The 14,795-nt window shown below is 43.3% G+C and overlaps 1 protein-coding gene across 1 annotated transcript; it reads right to left on the bottom strand.

Moving 5' to 3' along the window:
* Nucleotides 1-1,286: 1,286 nt before the first annotated feature.
* Nucleotides 1,287-13,845, bottom strand: LOC107381009 (adrenodoxin). The gene is made up of 4 exons (XM_015952459.3): nucleotides 13,393-13,845; nucleotides 2,027-2,151; nucleotides 1,809-1,938; nucleotides 1,287-1,726 (listed from the first exon to the last, which is right to left on the bottom strand). The coding sequence occupies exons 1-4, from the start codon at nucleotides 13,527-13,529 to the stop codon at nucleotides 1,618-1,620; spliced, it is 501 nt and encodes a 166-aa protein (XP_015807945.1). The 5' UTR covers nucleotides 13,530-13,845; the 3' UTR covers nucleotides 1,287-1,617.
* Between the last annotated feature and the right edge of the window lie 950 nt (nucleotides 13,846-14,795).

The following is a 14,795-nucleotide window of genomic DNA, read 5'->3' as shown; positions in this document are numbered from 1 at the left end:
CAATCCTGTTTGATCCCAGTCACAGTTTTTATAAAGACAACGTCAAGGATAACTAATGGAGTGACGTATCTGCGGTTTTGGGGCAAGATGGCGAGTTTATGCTAATTATTAATGTGACTTCTTTTCTGTAAGGACCTCTGTCAAGTTATGCTGACGCGTGATTTTGCTAATGTCGCGTGACTTCGTGCTCTGCCGGTGACAGCGGCCGTGTTCGAGTTGAGCTGCGCCTCGCCTGGAAAACAGACGAGAGCAGACGGAAGCAGCAGGGGGAGTGGCTGAAAGCCGGCGTTTAAGTTGGACGCAATTTCCTGCATGTGTAGCTCGCGGGTGACGATGGCTGAAGATATCGCGTTAGAGTTCACGCTTGTTTAATTTTCTATTTTAATTCTGGTGCCTGTTAGCAGCTGAAACACATCCTCACGTGCTTGTGGATATCATATATTGTATATGAAGACATGACTGTAATAATAAGTAAAGGTTATCAGCTGTAGCTTCAGTGTGCTCATAGGAAACGTGACAAAAGAACACAAAACACATTTCTCTTTATGGCCTATATAGTTGTCATCATCAGCGTAACATGATTTACAGAATACATGTGACCAACTAACACTTCGTGTTCTACCACCGGATGTTTGGATCAAAATATGAACCAATCAGATCTTAGATCAGGTGAGAGCCAGGCGTTTCCCGTCATCCTCTAGGTTTTGCAGCCGGTGGAGAGCAACTGCAGCGCCTTGCTCCAAAATCTGCGGCCGCCTTGATCTCATGAGGTTATCGTTGCCTACGTATGCATGACGTCAGATCAAGTCGGACACAAATCTAACCAGCATGCACTGCTCACCGATCACCGCTGATCTAATCTGCGCAGAACTGGCTCATCTCGAACACAGCCAGCTGCTCCCCTGCTGCTTCGCGTCTCGTGGGAAGGGCCAAGCAGCAGCATACGCGAGCAAGACGTGCTGCTGACGGCTCCGGTGGAAAAGGGGTAATGCGGAACCATTTCAGAAATATTTCAGGAACACTTGAGATTAAAAAAAAAAAAAACGGCCAATTTTTAAAGTACCTGGTGTTGCCTTCTTTTATGGACGAGTCAATTTCCTCGTGTTGTGTTGTCGAACAAGGAACTTCTCCAGATTTGGGTTTTGTAATGAAGTTTTCATGCAGTGTAATCTCATCAAGCGGCTTCTTTGCTGCCCTTTTTGAAAAACGGTCTAATCTTCTGTTGCTTCCTATTATGCTTTAAAATGTGAATGAAAATAAAGGAGCTCAAACATTTTGTAGCCGTGTTCAAATTTAACATGAAAGTTAGAAAGTGACTTTATTAAGGCTCTACATCTTCTAGCTCTGTACAATCACATGATAAAACAGTTACAGGGAGGGAATACCAGGTGAAGATCCGACTGTAGGAATGATCTTTAAGGCGTTGAACTTGTATTTCCACGTGGAATCTGACAAGCCGGGACGAGATTTGCTTCAGACATCGGATTAAATCAAGCAACTAGATTAGAAGAGTTTCATCTAGACAGATTATAGCTCATAAATACTTTTATTTTATACTAGATGGACCAGTCCAGTAACATCAAAGGTTGTGACTTGAGCGTCCTGCCCGTCTCCCGGTTAGGATGAGCCATCTTTGCTTTGCCGGATGTCGGTTACGCTCTCTGGAACTCTGGCCACCATTCCCTCCAGAGACTTGGACAAGCAGATCTGGCAACCCAGACGAGATCTGGAGCAAATCCACGGGAACACTTTTTAGATTTCCAGCTATCTAAACTCTCCCAACACAAAGAATAATAGAATGTTCTTACGTCTCGGTCAGGCCATAGGCTAAGTCCAGCATGTCCATCTCCTCATCTGTGACCGGCCCCAGCTTCTTGTACACGTCCTCGTCGAAGATCAGGTGGCACGTGGAACACGCCAGCGTTCCCTCGCATGCTCCTGCAGCACGCACACACACACACACACACGTCAGCCCGCTCTAAAGTCCTAACTTGTGTCTCAGAAGAAACCCCCTCCACAGACGTACCAAAGCCATCAAAGTCGAGGTCTTCATTAATGACTATGTCTAGCAGAGAGTCTCCAGGCGAGCCCTTCACTGTGATCTTCTCCCCGTCCCGGTTGACGAAGTGGACCATCACTTTGTTGTCTGACCTGAAACACAAACGCACTTCATTTCAGTTTCAATTTAGTGCCGATACAGCCACACAACCATGACTGGTTATAGCTTACTGACATCTGGAGTGACTAAAATTGCAGTTCCGCCCTCGTCCACTAGGGGCTGGTACCAGAAGAGAGCAAATCTTCATTCCATTTTAGGTTTAGTAGCTCTAGTTTGCATTCGTGACAACTCTGAGGAGGGTGAATTGTTTTGCAACTTTTCTGCTTAAGTGTAATTAAATGCTTAAAATTCGGAATCATTAATGAGCATCAGAGCCACGTGACTTCAGAGCTAACTCAGACGAAAGGCCTCGGCCTCACGTTAATAGATGTTCGGCCATTTCCACTCTCTGAGCTTGAGTTTTGTCCGAGTCTTTGTGTTCATGTTTGGATGTTAATCATGGAATTATTTGGACAAAGAGGGCAAGCCCTAGTTACTGACTGCACTAACAGACCATCCAAGGAGTTTCTGCTTGTTTTTATCAGTAAGTAAAATTATATTTCTGTAATTTATTTCACTGGGTGAATGGGGGGAAATGCGGTGTCATTTAACTACGCTGCTTCAGAATGGGAAGAATGGTGATTTAAGTGACTTTGAACGTGGCATGCTGGTCTGAGGATTTAAGAAACTGCTGATCTTCTGGCATTGTCACACACAACCATCTCTAGGTCCAGGGTCCGAAATTAACACTCGCCACTCGCCAAATGCGAGTAAATTGCTCCATTTGGCGAGTACATTTTTGAGCTCTACCTGCCACCTGGCGAGTAAATATTTGCAACAAATTAGTTATGTTTAACAGTCATCTTCCACGGATTTCTGATACTCCTCCCGCCTGCATGCAACTTACACAAACGTACGCGAAACGTGAACGCCGCATCCAACGTCATTTCCGCCTATCCCATTCAATCAGTTTATCAAGTTATCAGTTAGCTTCGTGTTAAAACTAGCGGTGAAATGTGGCGATTTTTAACTGGAGTCAGCCAGCCTTCCAAAAGAAAACTCGTCGAACTGGAAGAAAAACCACCAGGACCAGTGGCAACCAGAAGATTTTGTGAAAAGTGGCGAACTGGAGACGGCGGAGTCGTGAGACAATGGCTACATTATGATGGCCACGTAGCGTTGCTGCCTTTCACAGACAACTGGCCCTCGGCATTCTTCAAATATCCAAAAAATGCCCATACTTCCGACTTTGTCTTCTTTGAGGGATAATAAATGTCCCGAGTGCTGCCGTCTCCTCCTCCGGCCATTATTTCAGCTTTAGCTTAAAGAAAGTTTTGGTCGTAAACAACAAAGTGCGCATGTGCCGCCGGCAACTTCCAGCAGATGATACGGTGGCTGGTAAGGGTCACCGCGCCTACACCGCAGCCACGGTAATCCACCGAGATAATATATTTATATATTTTTTATACAAGACTGTTATTATTTATTGTCAACTTTTTTACCGGGGTTTACTGCTACACCGGTTACCGTGACAACCCTAGCCCTGACACGCTTTCAGATATTCTCATGGTGCAGCTGTGTTCTCCAGAGATCAAGGACTAGGACCCAAATGAGGCTGTAATGCTTTGGCACAAAGACGGTGTCAGAAGCAGGAGGCCAGACTTCATGGACAGAGAAAACAAGGAGTCTGACTAGATTTCAATGAAAGAGTTCATAAAAACATCTCTAAAAATAAATAAATAGTAAAAATGACAAAAGAGTTGTTTTCCTTATTAATTGAAGTTTGAATTATTTTGTCACTCTGTTTGGAATCAACATAATATAGAATTACATGCTTTAGGTGGATCTAAATCATTTAGAATTTTGGCCGGTAAAAAATATGCTTGGCCGGTAGATTTTCATCATCTACCGGCCAACTTGGCCGGTGAGTAAAAAATTTAATTTCGGACCCTGTCTAGGTCCAAAAATGGCCGTTGTCAGATGCCATTTTTTACTACAGCTAAAAAACTACAGCGTCGTGCGGTACAGTCTGGATTTCCGTCTTCTTTCTGATTGGTTATTTTTGAGCTGCCCAGTCCCACCCCTCAAGTGCATCTCTGCCTGTGAGTTACCAGACTCTTTCTCTGTGCAGAATTAGACTGAGGACGAGTCTGGCAGGCCCGGCTAGCTCTTTTCGGCACAAAACCTGGTAAATTGCACCCCACCAAAAAATAATTCACCAGCCTCCACTGTCAGTTTCTGAACGATGAAGGTGCCAACCAACAGCCTGGTAATTTCACTTGAGGCTTACATCATCATTTTTTAATCATCTCCAGTAATACCGTACACCATGGTAAAATGTGGAGGAAGCTAGATGTTATTACAATTTGGATATAGCCCAAGCCTAACCTCAGACTGGCTTCTTGAACATTAAAATGAGTTCACCGTACTCAAATGGCCGCCACAGTCAGCAGATCTCAATCCAATAGAGCACCTTTGGAATGTGGTGGAACAGTCAACATATAGACTGGAATGGGAGATAGCATCATGGATGTGCAGCCGACATATCAGCAGAAACTGCATGATGCTGTCATGTCAATCTGGACCAAAATCCGAGGAATGTTTCTTGTACCTTGTTGAATCTACGCCACAAAGGATTAGGGCAGTTCTGAAAGCAAAAGGGGGTCCAACGTGGTACTAGGAAGGTGTACCTAATAAACTGGCCAGTGATTATGTCTAGGATATAACTTTTTTTTGTTGATTTTTCGGGGATAAATATGTACCCGAAACCAAAATGTCTTTCTAAATTACTAAAATAAAGTAAAATTTTAAAGTCACTGAAATAGTCAAAATAATCCGGTACACAGAAACCAACAGAAAGCTACCATCGGTCCATCCCCACAAACAAACGCTTCCTTGTTTCATTTCCCAAAGCTGGATGAGAAACCTTCAGTTGGTAAAGAGATGAATACCGAGGTACTGGTGATGTGGAGCTAGTTGAGACACGTGCAACCGGCTTTGATCGACGGACCGGGGAAGTTGTCCAATTACTTTAACTGAATTAAAAAGATAAGCAGCATAATCTAAATTAAGCTACCACTTGGAACGTTCAGAACATTCTGTAACAAACCCTGAGATCCATCTTTTCAACTAAGCATTAACAGGACTATCACATTAATAAACCGTTACAGTCCGGGCCTGAATTTTAACTAGAAACAGATATTCTAGATTTGAGAGCCGGTTTCTGAACAGCTGAAACATTCAGACCATTTTTAACATGAAAGCTATGACTCACACATTAAAGATCTATTCCTGCTAGCGTGAATTGGCAATAGTGACATTCTGGAAAAATGTGACAGGTTTTCCATCTAGGGTTCCAACGATTATAAATCTTGGTGGTACGATTAGTCTGAGAAATAATCACGATTATTTTACATGAATTGATTTCACATCTGTACTAACAAATAAATCACACACACACACATTCTATAAATTATTGATATTACATTCTACAAAGGTTTTGAACCCCTGAATTTATCTATTGTTCCTTTTCAGAGATTTGCTTAGAAAAAAAATCACTCTACTACTGATTAGCAATGTGGATGTTTTATCTCCACAAATAACACACGCCTGGAGGAGTTCTACTGTGTGGTGGAGTTGCTAATGCTAACAGTTAGCTTCTACAAGTCGAGACGTTCTCTGCTGTTTCCTGGACGCTAAACAACAGCCTTCCCCGTCGTGAGTCAACATGACTGAGTCCATGAATGTTAGTGACAGTGTGACGTAGATCCGTCAGGCTTTTCTAATCCTAGAGTTTCATCGTCTATTTTCTATCAGAAGTTAATTCAATTCAATAAAACTTTATTAATCCCAGAGGGAAATTAGAGTTTCAGTACACACAATTCTGAGATCAGACATACATACATACATGACAAGAATTGGTGACTGTGGCCATTTGCAACCCGAGTCGCACTACCGTAACAGATCAAGAGGGTTTATATGAGGATAGAGTCGGGGAGGGGGAAAAAAAGGCACTTCAGAGTTACCCTCCACAGAGAGGGCAGCTTTGCTATGCAAAAAACACATCAGACGGAGATGCACACACTTCAGACATTACACAACATAAGTGGCCACTAGGTGGGGAGGTAGGGTTGGGACTCTCCTCACTTCAGTGCGTGCAGCCGCATGTGGCAGCGCTCATCACCTCCGTTTGGACAGGGGAGGGAGATAATGGGTTAGAGAGCACAGTGTAACCGCTCAGGCCAAACAGCAGGAATCCTGACACCAGAACCATGAATATCCAGACATCTTTAGAATCCTCTACAGACAGTTGAGAGAGGCAGATCAGGTTCCACTTTTTCCAGGAGTCCATGATATACACAGCTGGCTCTGTCCCAGAGGGGCATCCGGGAGCTCCTTCTCCCGTTCTCACCGTAGAAAAATGTTGTCAATCACGTTGAGAGACCAACTGACCAGGTCCATTTTTAATAATTTCCAGTTCCCAGAAAAAATGCAGAAGCGCCGTGCACACAAAGACAGACAAAGAGCCTTGGGATAAGATAGGGAGGAGGAGAGGAGAAAAAAAGCATCTGTACTCTCCAAGAGCCGGAAGAGAAAGGTGTAGGAGACTATTTTCATGTTCAGCCTGCATGAAAAACTCAGAGTAACTGATTATCGGACATAATCATTAAAAATGGTTTTTCAGTGAACCACACCTTTAAATATATTTGTCCAACAGCCTTTTTTGAGTTTCTGTAAAAAGACAAAAATGTTTAACTGACAGCTGGTCGGGGTAAGCACTGAAGGATGGAGACGCCGTAATGAATTAAGATGCTAAGTTCCTACTACTGTAGTTGTAATTATGAATATTACTCATTACTTAAATGTAATTTCTATGTAGATCAGATTCAAAAATGCAGACATCTTTGCTTGTTGATTAAATATTCAAATGGCTTGCCGTACAAGGTTGTAGACCGATACAGGGGGAAATGTACAATACAATATGAACAGTCATTCACTGGATTGTTCTAATATTACTGTTTCATCCGTTCAGTCACTAATGTAATCTGACTCAGTTGGCGCTAATCTGTGTGATAATCTCAGAGATGACAAGTTGGGAGTGTCGCAACTTTTGTCCCGCCAGCTCTGCAGATGGACGAGACATCATTCTGAATCTCTTAGAAGCTTTAATTGTCTAAAATATGCCCTCACAGGAGAGTAGAAGCACTAGGTGGAAACGGAGCAGTCCCGGTGGTTGTAGACGCTGGGTCTGCTGCGTGCGTTCGTTCAGTTTCACTTTTGCGTTTGTCCAATATCAGGGTCCGAAATAAAATTTTTACTCACCGGCAAAGTTGGCTGGTAGATAATGAGAATCTACCGGCCAAGCATATCTTTTACCGGACAAATTTCTAAATGATTTAGATCTACCTAAAGCATGTTATTCTATATTATGTTGATTCCAAACAGAGTGACAAAATAATTAAAACATCAATAAATAAAAACAACTCTTGTCGTTTTTACTATTTATTTATTTTTAGAGATGTTTTTATGAACTCTTTCATTGGAATCTAGTCAGACTCCTTGTTTTCTCTGTCCATGAAGTCTGGCCTCCTGCTTCTGACACCGTCTTCGTGCCAAAGCATTGCAGCCTCATTTGGGTCCTAGTCCTTGATCTCTGGAGAACACAGCTGCACCATGAGAATATCTGAAAGTGTGTCAGGGCTAGGGTTGTCACGGTAACTGGTGTAGCGGTAAACCCCGGTAAAAAAGTTGACAATAAATAATAACCGTCTTGTTTTTTTTTAAATGAGTATTATCTCTGTGGATTACCGTGGCTGCGGTGTAGACGCGGTGACCCTTACCAGCCACCGTATCATCTGCTGAAGTTGCCGGCAGCACATGCGCACTTTGTTGTTTACAACCAAAACTTTCTAGAAGCTAAAGCTAAAATAATGGCCGAAGGAGGAGACGGCACTCGGGACATTTTTTATCCCTCAAAGACAAAGTGGGAAGTACGGGCATTTTTTGGATATTTGAAGAATGTCAAGGGACAGTTGATAGAAGACGGCTATCCTGTTTGCAGCACGTGCAGAAAAAGTGTCTGTGAAAGGCAGCAACGCTACGTGGCCATCACAATGTAGCCACTGTTTTACGACTCTGCCGTCTCCAGTTTGCCACTTTTCACAAAATCTTCTGGTTGCCACTGGTCCTGGTGGTTTTTCTTCCAGTTTGACGAGTTTTCATTTTGGAAGGCTGGCTGACTCCAGTTAAAAACCGCCACATTTCACTGCTAGTTTTAACACGAAGCTAACTGCTAACTTGATAAACTGATTGAATGGGATAGGTGGAAATGACGTTGGATGCAGCGATCACGTTTCGTGTACGTTTGTGTACGTTGCATGCAGGCGGGAGGAGTATCAGAAATCCATGGAAGATGACCGATAAACATAACTAATTTGGTGCAAACATTTACTCGCCAGGTGGAGCAATTTGCTCGCATTTGGCGAGTGGCGAGTGTTAATTTCTGACCCTGTCCGATAATGGTTTTTTTTTTTTTGGGTGTTGAAGACGTCTTTATGGTGGGTTAACAACAGCGTTTCACACCGTGGTTAATAGTCAAACCGGTTTATCCCTCCATGTTGCCATTTCAAACACCAGTCTTTCCCTGCTGCCACACACCTGATTTAAACGAATGAGAGATTAACAGGCATCTGTGGCACTGAGGAGCTGATGCCAATATATAGATCAGGTGTGCTGAAGCAGAGACATGCAGAAACAACTAACTGGAGAGCTAGGGTTCAGCACTGACCCCGTTATGACGGGTTTTTAACCTGCAAGTCTGACTTTAACCCCATCTGGTGATACGGTTGACACCGCAATAGTCAGTCAGCTGTAGTGCCGTCAAAAAAATCGATACCTGGATATAAATCAATGCTAAAAGTGGTATCTAAATTAGATATTCCATCCCTGTGGTATCTATATTATGGACTATTATACACAGCCTTCTTCAAGTACACCGACACGCACGACAGCCAGATGCCGTAAAGCAGCCTCCGCCTCCCAGACAAACAGAAGAAGACGCCGCATGGCTGCATTGCAATTTCCCACGCGAGTTGTCTCCAATCCAAGTTTTGTCTGCCAAATAAATAAACAAAAACATAAACAGCGAATTTGGGAGGCACTTCACAGCCCAACTTAATTAGCATGCCAAGTCCGACACGTAGTTGTATATTCACGCTTATGTGCTTAAAGGAAACTCCAGTTTATTGCAACCCGGACTTCATTTCTAGCATGCAGTACGTTTGTTTACTCATGCTGACAACGTTGGTGCTACTTGGATTCCCCGGGGTACTTAGATCCATCGGCGAATCGCCATCAGTGTATATCCATATAACGGGTGCGGACGGGCACCCATGGTGCAGCCTCGAAATAAGACATTATCTGCACCAAAACATATCAATGTCGAAAGGTTTTGTTAGGAATCATTAACGTGATTCCCCTGTTCGTTTGGAGCGGGTCTGGGATTTCTAGGCGTAAACAGACTAGCCGCGGCTAATCTAACCGGCGCTTGTAATGACGTCACTGCCGTGCGCCAATCTGTTTTTATTAAGATTACCGGTAGATGTACCTTTGTCCTACTGTGGACAAATTCGTTTTCTCCCTTTATTGACCAACAGAGTTGTTCAAAAGTACAGAACAAAACATATGGTATTACATCTTATGACAAAAATGCACCTTAAACAGAGTTTAAGCAGCAAAACATCACTCTGCAAATAGTGTATATATAGTGAGACAGTTCATGATTTAAAGTGTTAACTTTCGCCAGTTTTTGTATGCACGTTTTTAAAAAATGCTGATACTTGAAAGGTTTAAAGAGCAAGTCACCCCCAAATAAACTTTTTTTTGCTGATAAACTAAATAAACGAGTGTCTAATCGTGCTGCAGACACGTGTCGTCAATAATTTGGCACTTCAGTGCATCTTAGTTAAAATTTAAATATTCTGCCTAAAACTGGCAGTGTTGTGCCGTTGTCAGGTAAAAACTCTGCACTGTATTTTAATTTAAATCTGCCACCGCTATTGGCTAAGAAGTATGCTATGATGTAAACTGGAACATTATGATGTCACAATGCTGTCGTGAGCCTGAGTGTGTGTGTGTATTTGTTAGCGGCTCCGCCCTCTCGGTCTGCCAGGCAACAGCATGTGTTGCATTTTTCAAACATGAAGTGGGAGTGGAGTTAGACTCTGGTAGGGGTTGACTTGCTCTTTAAGCACTTTACACACTTAATTCTTAACATTTAATTTTTGCAATATAAATTGAGGAATGTTATTTTTTGAATAAACTTGTCCAATAAATTGGTGTTTTTCAAGAGCAAGTCACCCCAAATCAACATTTTTTTTGCTGATAAACTATATAAATGAGTGTCTGATTGCGCTGCAGACAAATGTAGTCAATAATTCGGCACTTAAGTGCATCTTAGGTAACATTTAAATATTCGGCCTAAAACTGTCAATGATGCACCGTCGTCAGGTAAAAATTCAGCACTGCATTTGAATTTAAATCTGCCATCACTATTGGCTGAGAGGTACACTATGATATTAGCTGGTACATTATGATGTCACAATGTCGTGAGTGTGTGTATTTGTTAGTGGCTCCACCCTCTCGGTCTGCTAGGCAACAGCTAGGGCTGTCGCGGTAACCGCAAAAATGAAATATCGCAATATGAAGAAGCCCACCGCGCTGCATCATGCGCCACCGCGATTACTGAACTTGGTTCAACTCAATGATGCATGTTGAGAAGGATGGCTGCACTGGTATCAAAACGAAACGTTACTTCGCTCCTTTGGGAGCACTTTGGTTTTCAGTACGTCAGCTGCTGCGCAGCCAGAGTCCTTGGCCGAGACGGAGCTGCCGCCAGCGGCAAAAAATAAATAAATAATAAACGCTCGGAGACCTCCTGAAGCCCCGGACAAACACTGCTTCTGCAACTGTCCCGAAGAGAGTTTGAGCCGAGCTGGAGCTCACTCGCTACCTGCAGGAGGAATGCATCCACCCTAAAGAACCCCCCTGACATGGTGGAGCAACAACCGGGAGAGATTCCCTTTGCTCGCCAGAGTCGCACGCAAGTTGAGTTCGGAAGCGAGCGGGGCCGGACCGGAGCGGAGGGGAGCGGAGGTAGTGGAATTTGGGGTAAGTGCAACGAGCGCACCATCCGAGAGGGTTTTCAGCGTTGCTGGAAATGTTGCCACCCCTCTCAGATCCTCTCTCAAACCGTAGTTAACATGCTGGTTTTCCTTGTGGGTAACAAGGACGTGACCGAGCTATAAAGCACCGTCATTCGTGTGTGTGAAAGTGAAATGATAGTGCGCCCGCCCCCCGGCGCGCGCGCGCCCGGTACATGTAATTTTTTATACTTGATTTTAAACAACTAAACAAAATGGGGACTTGTTTCTTATTTGTTAGATGCTGCAGCCAAATTTGCATTTAAAAGTTTAACCTTCTCCTGAATTTTGTTGTTTTTAAGTTCAGTCGGACTCCGACTGTTGGACAAACAAACGTTACTGCGATCTGTGTTGTTACTGCCCTTTGATCTGCATTCAGTAAAGTGTTATTAAAGAAGGCACGGCAATTTTTAACCTTTTTTAAATGTGTAAACATTATGTTTAGATAGTACTGCAATAAAAAAAAGGACTGCAATAATATCGCATACCGCAATATTAAGCCACCCTGAATCACCGCAGGGGGAATTCCTCAACCGCAAGAGCCCTAGCAACAGCATTTGTTGCATTTTTCAAACAGGAAGTGGGAGTTGAGTAAGAATCTGGTAGGGGGTGACTTGCTCTTTCAATAGTATCGAAATCGAGTATCGAGTTTTTTCCCCAGTATCGAATCGAGTTTGAAATTTTAGTATCGTGACAACCCTAGTCAGCTGTAGGAGAGAGTGCATCTCCAGCAGGTCGTTGGAGCAGCCAAATGTTGCCACAATGGTGAAGACCAAACCAGCAGATTTAATCCAACATGGGTAGCTGACCCTTAATCTAGCAGACGGCTCTACAAGATCGACTATGGTGAACAGGACATGCATTTAAAGGGGCTGGATCATATGTATAAATTACTCCATCTTCCTTCTCCCAACATCAGGCCCCGCTCCGCCCCCAGAAGATGGTCTCTGGTCTGAAACCCGTCTCCCCTGGCCAGATCAGGATATGTGGCATAGGTGACAAGTGACTTGGTAGTCTAGTAATAAGTGAGCTGGGCTGGCATGCCTTTAGCTGCACTTGCCAGTATGATGTTCTCAATCCTTTATTGGTGAACTGTTAAATATAAGGACTTTGCTTCCTGTGTTTATTTAGCCAGTGTGAGTCCATCCATGTGAGGTGAGCAGAGTTAATCAACTAAATACTGCTGGGAAATGACCAAATTCAAAGATCCTAGAGACAAAATGTTGACAGCTGACACCACCGAGATTCGAACCCACGTCTGCACTGAGATAGCAGCCACCCATCTTCTCAATAGTGCCATTATTAATATTTATCATATACTGTGCCTACATTTGTTCTCAAAGGTTTAAAATAGCATGACATGCCACCTTTAACACTTACGTCTCCCACAAACTAGTCACGGTTTATTTACTCAGTCGTCAATGACAAACTTGTGCAACTCCCTATCATTTCTAATAAGTTTAAACACAATACTGAGGCTTCAACTGAACTCAATTATCAAAATGCTAAAAGACACCACGGCTGTTAGGTGATCCTATTTACGTCCTCAGAAAACCTGTAAAATCCCCTGATAGACACGTGGAGGTCTCAGGACTAGTGGCTAATCTGTTAAGCTTAACTAAAATCAGTTAGTTGTTGCTCTCTGATGCACCCAGTGACCTTAGGGGGCAAACAAAGCAGAAACAGACCCCTCAGTGTGTTTGTTACAGGGGGGTCAATGCAGGTCACATTAGTGCCTGAAGGCTGTGATGATTCAGTGATCTTATGCAATTAGTTTGTCCCTGAGAGGCTGAGCTCTGGCCAAAGCCTTCACCTGCACAGAGAGGTGGATCACTGCAGCCTTGAGTGCACGTGCAGGATTTCCTCAGAGCTGACAGGCTAAGCAAACATATTTGAACTACTTCCAATAACAGGGTCAGATCCTGTAACGGATACGCTAATAAAGCATTGATTTAGCTTGTTTTTATAAAGCAGAGCGTGGTCTTTAATTACAACTGGAGAACTAGCCGGGCGTTTGCCGACTCTGACCCAAGCTAACCTGTTAGTTAATGCTAATACTGGGAATGGAGCTATTTCCGTGACAGTAATGCATACCTGAGGGGTTGTAATCCGGTGGAGAAACTCCTTTCTGCCGCCTGCCAGCCTCCCCAACACGACACCGCCGTCCTCCTTCGAGAATATTCTCGTAAACTAACCTGAGCGAGTCGTCTCACCGCTGTGACTAAAGCCATTTTAAGTCCTGGTGGCAAAAAGAAATCGAGCTGGCCAAGCTGGAGAAAGTTGGGACAGCTCACTTGTCCGGGCACGGTGAAGGAGCGCGACTAGCACGGCTAGCTGGTTTTAGCGGAGGGAAGTCACTTTGTCGCGGTCGTCTTCATTGCGCGACGGGTAAAAACCAAAGGCAGACGCTCGCGCTCTCCCCACTCCAAATCAATCAGCTGGAGGAACAGCGGGCCGTCGGTGGCTACTAGCTCCAACAAGAAATAACTGCCCTGAGTTATGTAGTCAACCTACAGCGGCGAGAAGTTTCCGTTGCTTGACGACAGGAAGAACACAGTTGTGATTTCCTGGAGTGACTTCAAAATAAAGAATGTACATCAAATGCATTGTGCTTTTTAAAATAAGACATGTTTCTTTATAATTTATTTTCAAGTTAGATTGTAATTTTTATAATCATCACAATTTGAAACATATATTTTAACCTAATACAAGACACAACATTTACTTTGCTTTTATTTTGAAAGCAGAATTCATTCACTTCCTTAAATGTGCTAGCTAAATGTTGCTTACCTTGTGGCTGCTAACTGGAAACGCCCCTATTTTCTTCACGTGCGTGTGTGAATTACCCAATCAGAGTGTGAGGTAGTGTTTACGTCATTACGCTCGTAGTCAAACAGTGTTAGTCGGGAATTGGGAAGCTTTTAGTTCTTTTTGTGTTGTATTTGGCCACTAACACGTTTATAGAGTATGTCTGAATGTGTTGCTTAAGGAATGGAAGTCCGAGCTGGACCCTATCAGACGCCACTAAAAAGAGGCAGAGAAGAACAGACGTCAGAAATCAGCCTTGAACTTTTGAACTGTTTGTAATCAGCTTGTTGTGAGTTCATATCAGGAACGGGTTACATGCGTGGCCTTTATCCTTGACTACTCCACAACAATGTCTCAAACTCTCAATCATGCAGGGAGTATTTACTAATGTGCAGCAGATGAAGCTAAACATATGCACACTTCATTCAATGAAGGTTTACATCGTTTGATACTTAAAGGATGAAAGTATAATTAATGTTTATATGCATTAACCTTTTAATGGCCTTCGGAGTTGTTAGAATTCCCTCCTCTACCCTGTTCACAAATATTTATTGAGCTTCCCTCTATTAAACTGAGTGCCATTCACCTTTACCATTTTTTCCACAACCTGGAAAAGCGGATGTGTACAGTATGAAAGTTTGGAAATGAAACCCTGCCTTTTTGAGGAATTTAGGTCAAATGTCAGCGTT

Source organism: Nothobranchius furzeri, chromosome 14 (assembly GCF_043380555.1).
Source record: "Nothobranchius furzeri strain GRZ-AD chromosome 14, NfurGRZ-RIMD1, whole genome shotgun sequence".
NCBI classification, from domain to species: domain Eukaryota; kingdom Metazoa; phylum Chordata; class Actinopteri; order Cyprinodontiformes; family Nothobranchiidae; genus Nothobranchius; species Nothobranchius furzeri.
The sequence above is the reverse complement of the archived record's forward strand: the minus strand, read 5'-3'. Positions and strand labels throughout refer to the sequence as shown.

What these genes read in the sequence shown, in the direction of transcription:
- LOC107381009 (XM_015952459.3), bottom strand. Translation starts at nt 13,529, where the DNA reads ATGGCTTTAGTCACAGCGGTGAGACGACTCGCTCAGGTTAGTTTACGA. An exon ending in CCTCGACTTTGATGGCTTTG is followed by an intron (nt 1,939 to 2,026) that starts GTACGTCTGTGG and finishes TGCGTGCTGCAG; the next exon opens with GAGCATGCGAGGGAACGCTG. An exon ending in GCCTATGGCCTGACCGAGAC is followed by an intron (nt 1,727 to 1,808) that starts GTAAGAACATTC and finishes GATTTGCTCCAG; the next exon opens with ATCTCGTCTGGGTTGCCAGA.